This window comes from Limulus polyphemus, unplaced genomic scaffold, assembly GCF_000517525.1.
Source record: "Limulus polyphemus unplaced genomic scaffold, Limulus_polyphemus-2.1.2 Scaffold8343, whole genome shotgun sequence".
NCBI classification, from domain to species: domain Eukaryota; kingdom Metazoa; phylum Arthropoda; class Merostomata; order Xiphosura; family Limulidae; genus Limulus; species Limulus polyphemus.
The window spans coordinates 14178-20650 of record NW_013673953.1 but is presented as its reverse complement, the minus strand read 5'-3'; the positions used below and the strand labels follow the sequence as shown (position 1 = coordinate 20650).

General features: G+C 30.5%; 1 protein-coding gene across 1 annotated transcript in view; it reads left to right on the top strand.

Annotated features, from left to right (window-relative positions):
• Window positions 1-6473, top strand: part of LOC111083143 — a 20786-nt gene that overhangs the window by 8200 nt on the left and 6113 nt on the right. Inside the window, exons 8-10 of the mRNA XM_022379429.1 lie at window positions 494-601; window positions 1989-2070; window positions 5206-5270. Of these exons, the coding sequence (XP_022235137.1) occupies window positions 494-601; window positions 1989-2070; window positions 5206-5270 (255 nt within the window). The remainder of the gene's footprint in view (window positions 1-493; window positions 602-1988; window positions 2071-5205; window positions 5271-6473) is intronic.

Genomic DNA, 6473 nt, shown 5'->3' with positions numbered 1-6473 from the left:
GGTGTTTATGAAGAGCGTAATATAGCTAATGATTTCCCAAATGCACCCAAACCATTGATGATAAATTATGTTTGTTAGAAAAACATATTATCTTACTTATTATTAAAATGTGACTTATCTGACCTTTTTTGCTGCAAAAGCATGCAGGGCTTCCTTCAGATCTAGATTTTGCGCAAGTTTATGTTCATTTGTTGTAAATCCATTTAATTAAATGCATTGTTTCATCATTTTAGTATCCTAACTGTTAGCAGTACTTTTGGCTATGGTGTTAAGCCACACTATTAGTAAAAGTTCAGACTTAACCAAGATAACCACAGATGTATGCAAGACATAGGCCATGGGGAGGAAGGAGGATTACTTTTGAATAAAAGATTAATATAATCAATAAAAACTATAGTTAAATCACCATTCTATGATAAAATTCTTTGAAAGAAATTATTTTTTATGAAAAACTGTTCATGATATCTGTTTTTGAATATTTTTTTTCTTTTAGGCCCAAGCTGCATTTCAGAAAGAACTATACAACTTTCCTGAGCACTTCAGTCCCTCTGATTGTTGTAGTGTTATCAGTTGTAACAAAGTAGCTGATGCAGTAGGGGTGGTAAGTTCTATAACTTGATGTAAAACGTATAAAATACAAGTTCAATATTTACAAAATCCTGAGTATTTTGTTAATGTTAAATCCTGTTATGTTTGTAGAATAAAATATACTTCCTACACACTTTCAACAAGTAGATTTTATATAACTTATATAATTTTGTTGCCTTAACTAATTTTAGGTTTGCTGGACTGCTTGAAATATATATTGTTGAGAAGTATGTTTTAATATGGAATAGCATGATTATATCTTTGATTCTCCAGCTTCTGGATTATATATGTTGGAGGTATCCCACACTTCACAAAATTTAAAATTCAAAAACAGCTTGATTATGTTGCGTACTGTTACCCGATATACATGTTGATGGCTTTTAGCACTAATCATTATGTTTATGGATTCTCACTTCTTACAAAATACTGCACTTTGCTTACCACAGCATAGATATGACTTGTTGCAGGTTTCTTATAACATGGTTCTGGTGCCCCAAATTGATCCATATTCTTTTATTTTTCAGTAATATTAAGTTCAAGGGGTACCTGTGATCTGACTACATCTTGACCTGAATGTATGAATATTTTGAATCAAAGAGGGCTATAACATACCCTTCACAAAAGCAATCAATTTTTGGTGGCATCATGCTTCCCACAAAATGATAAACAATGTCAAGATGTAGTTGTGATACGTGCCAGTTCTTCTGTGACTAACTGCTATGGTTTTCAAATGAGCCACTGATTTACATATTTAAAATTGTTTTAATATAATGTACTCAAACCTCTGTAGATCCACCATTTTTATTGATCATTCACCTTCAAAAGTAGATTGTACATGAAAAAAAATCCAAAGCAGTTCTTGTATGATTATAGTTAAATATAACAGGTAAAGAACAAATTAAACATGCAGAAGTTTCAATGGGCAGCCACTTGAAATTCAAAATTACATTTGGTTTTAGTTTTGGTTTTCTTTAGATCAAGGAAAATATTTATATCAAACGATTATTGGGTGGAAATAAATGTGTAGTAGAATGATATAATAAGTCATATGTTTTTAACAATTTATTAACAAAGTTAAATATAAATGTGTTGTCCTAATTATTTATCAATTGTTTACGTTTTAAAAATTTTACTTAAAGCTTTGTAAACTTTTACAAGTAACATTGGATCAGTGAAGAGCATAGTTCAACAAAACCAGAATAAACTGTTTTCTGGGTAGTTTTGCTATTGAAACATCTACCTGGTTACTGACCAGAATCACTTACCAGCAAGTTGTCATAATGGTTATCAATAAGCTGTATTGTATTGTAATAAACCAGCTTTTCTTTGTTGCATGTCTAATGATTTCTTAAAACTGTACTGATGACCTCTTGTCTCTTGATTATGATAATTTACTCCAGGGTTACGGCCAATTTGGAATGTGGCTAAACAAGCATCTTAATGTAAAGCCTGAAATATTTTTGCCAAGCTCTTGTTTCCTAGGTATGTATAAAAATGGGTGATGATTTGTTTAATATTTCTTCCAGATGACTTGTTTCTTAATGCAAAAAAATGCCATAATTAATTAAAGGTCAGTTTTAGATAAGAGCTACTGAAAAACTTAAATTTTTTGTTTTATTTATTTCTAATGACTGCTTTTATTTCATTCACTTATCAAGTAAATGTTGTTTTCAGCTTTAATATTACTTTAAGTTTTGAATATAAAAAAAGGCCCAAAACTCAAATGCTTTAGAACAGTTAGTAAGCCATGAGTTTTGGGTCTTTTTTTTTTTTTTTATTCAATGCACATTTTGTGTGTGGTCCTGTGTGCTAACTCATTTAATGAGAGTAATGCAAGTAATGAGAGTGTATGGCACTCTCATTGGTGGAGGGTTGTTGCATGATGATTTGCATGAGAGACACATTGGAATAAGTCATTTCCAATGGAAGGGAGGCAGAAGGCTTGTGGCATGCATAAAAAAATTTTGCATATAGAGGGCAGCACTGAACGAATATAACTACTTATGTGAGTGGAGGTAAGTATCTCTCAGAAATACATTTTCAATATAGGAAAATTGTAACTTTTCTACTTGCATATCAAATGATTTTTTTAAAACTGTGCTGATGACCTCTTGTCTGTACATTGTTGGTAATGGTAGCTTACTTGGTGTGTTTAGGTTATATGCAAAAAGTAAACATTTATATATAGTTGTACATTTTGTTTGTTTAACATAAGAAACTAAACTTTTAACTATTCGTTGAGATTTTGTGTTAATTAACTCTAAATGATTAACAGGATGTATTGTGAAGTCAAGCATCTATGGTTTATCACAGAATCATGTCCCACACTTTTGTGACAGGGATGTATTGTAAGAGTGACAGTCAAATCCCACTATTCTTTAATTAGAGTAGCCCTAGATTTGTTCATTGGTGGTGTTAACAAGCTACCTCCCCTTTATTGTATCAGTCCAAAATTAGGGGCAGCTAGCCAGCTAGACCTTGTCTAGCTTTAATATGAATATCCAAAACAAACTACCACTTTTGATAGGTTTTCAATTAAGATAAGTTTTTGAGCTCTGAGAGTAATCAAAAACATATGTATGAAATGTTTCTCTTAAAAAAATAAACAAGTATTATACTAAACATTATACAACTGGTCATCTAAGCTGTTGACTTTAAGCCTACTGTGGTTGTTTTGTTTCTCTTTTTATTGATTTTTGGTGCACCAGTTTCGGATAATATCCACACTACGATTTGTTTGTATATTGTCTTTTAGACCAGTGGTTAGTATACTGGACTGGGAGTTCCATGGTTCATCCATCTTTACTTCCAAAATAAAATCCTGCTCCACAAGTCGGGGCCATGAGTGCATTATAAGAGTGACTGTTAAATCCCACTACTTGATTGGAGTAGCCCAAGAGTTGATGGGTGGTTTGATTAGCTGCCTTCCCTTTCATCTATCACTTTAAAGTTAGAGATGGCTAGTGCAGATATCCCCAAATTGGCTTTGCTCAAATTTCAAGAAACAAACAAAATTATCTTTTTAATTTAACACACCACCTGGTATAGCTAAAGTACCTTTTTTTTTACACTTTTTATTGTTAACTTTTATTGACACTTTGGTGAACAACTATCATCTAAATTTTATTTAAAAAGTGATTTGGAAATTCATTTTTAGTTAATTCTGAGAACATATGCAAAGTTAGAAATTATTGTATGTCAGTTTATCAAGCAAACTTGACTTGGATTTTATGATAAGCATAAATTTTGCTCCCCACCCTCAACCCCAAATTCATTGAAATATGTTTTTAATCTTTTATTGAATGAAGACAAATTATATCCATCAAAACAACCTGTGTAGTACTATTGGAAAGAGAGTTACATGCAATAGACCAGTGTTAAGTATGTGTTACCAGTGTTATGTTGAAATATGTTTCTTGTTACTTCACATTTTCTCTTGCCCCAGAAATAGCATTAAAAAAAAAAAAATATGTGAATGAACAAAAAGCCATAAAAAATGTAAATAAATTCAAAGAATTTGTAAACAACCAGGAAAATCTGAGCAATTATCATCAGAACTAAAATAGCAAATGAGTTACAATTTGTGGATGATAAAGAAGATAAAACTTGTGTAATATGAACTTGTAATGTTTTGCTTTCTTTCCTATAAAAACCTGCCAATGGTAAAGCAACAAATTTGTAGCTCGAGATGACACTTGAAGGAGACTTAAACTATTGGTTAAGATTGAAAAATCTAATTTTCTTTCTAGCTTTCTGGATTTTAGAATAAAAGATTCTAAAAAATTCTGTAACTGATAGTGAAAAAGAACCTTTCAAATTTAGGTTGTGATTAATATGGCTGTCTATGCTGGCTGGTTCAGTAACTGTGATCATTACATGCTGCATTGTTGACTGGAAATAATGTTTTTTGTAAAAATAATGGATGTTAGAACTATTATATCATTAGTTTAGTATGTTTGTTATGATAATTTGTTATCTGGTCTTTAGAAACATAAACCTTTCAAGAAATATACAAGTTTTGTAATAATTTTTTATTGTTTGTGTAATTTATATGAACTTTCAGAAGTTGGGACCACTGACACAAGAATATCACCCAAGAAGTAAAATACCACTAATAGTTGGGATCACTGGTATGAAAATACCACCCAAGAAGTAAAATATCACTAATAGTTGGGATCACTGGTATGAGAATACCACTTCAGAAGTAAACTACCACTAATAGTTGGTAACACTGGGACTAGAATACCACTTTAGTAGAATAAACTGCCATTAATAGTTAGTAACACTGGGACTAGAATACCACTTTAGTAGAATAAACTACCATTAATAGTTAGTAACTCTGGGACTAGAATACCACTTTAGTAGAATAAACTACTACTAATAGTTGGTAACACTGGGACTAGAATACCACTTTAGTAGAATAAACTACCATTAATAGTTGGTAACACTAGGACTAGAATACCACTTCAGAAGTAAACTACCATTAATAGTTGGGATCATTAATACAAGAGTAACACTTCCAAAATAGATTATAATGTTTTCTGTAAGATATCTTTTTGTATTATGAATGTGATTTAAATTAATTTATTAGCACTAAAAGTTTTAAAACTTATACAGGTCAAGGAGGAAAGAAAGTTCAGTCATCCGCTGATGGACGTTACTTAATTGTTTTGGACTGTGAGGTATGATCTTATGTTTTATACAAATAAAGCTGAGTTTTGATATTTATTGATTAAAATATTTACACATATATATAGTTGTTACAAATATTCAGGAATATTCTATGGAACCAGATATCAAAATCATTACTAGTTAGTCATAAGATGTGAAGATCACTGAAATCATTTGTTAAGAAACAACTGAGATGGTAACACTGAATTCCTTAGTGCCAAAAAAAGAAGCCAAAATAATAAATATTAAGTGATGACCTTCAAGGAACACATTACACATAAAAACCCAAATTACATTATTAACACATGATTTTATGGTCAGAGTGTTTCAGAATTGTGTTTGTTTGTTTGTGTGTGTGTGTGGCTGCACATTTCTATGTAACACAATGTGTAAAGATGGCACTGCAAGTGAGAATCAATTCCAACAAGTTGAGTAAAGTACATTACTAATTATGGAAAGAACAGTTTTAAAAATGTATTTCAATCCAAGAAAGATAAAAGAATAAAAAACAGTGAAAACAAGAACATGGACAAAATAATCTTGCAAGAGCTAAATTATTTCTTATACATATTGCCTTCTTTGTGATTTAGAAAAGTCAGAACATTTATTTGCCTTAAGTCGCTTCTTAAAATATTCTGAAATGTAAGAAATTCTCAAAACGTGACGTGAGACATTGGTTCAATATACAGTATTTATATGTTGATAATTACAATATTTTAGACTAATCCTCATAAAAAGAAAAACTAATGGATTTATACAAATAAAGTAAAAACAAATGCTTTCTTTAAAAAAGTATTTAAGAAATAATTTAATTGATTTTTGAAGGTAATCACACTTTTATACGTTTTCCGAGAGACAATACAGGTTTGCAGCAAGCTATTTAGTTTTCCCTGTCTACTGGTTGGGTGACCACGATATGTAATCATGCTAGATCACTAAGAAACACAACTTTGGTCAAGTAAGATAAGTTTGTTATCTAGTGGTCATTAGAATTTCAAATTAATTACATTTTAAAAGAAATGATCTAGTAATATCATATACAATGTACATAAAGTTTTCAAAAATTATTGAATCATTTGAAGCAAATACCTTAATAAATGACAAATAAAACTCACAATTTTTAAATTTCTGTAAAACATAATTATTTTTATATGGAAAATGTATACTTAAATGTATGCACATTATCGTATTTTTCGGAATATAAGACGCACCCT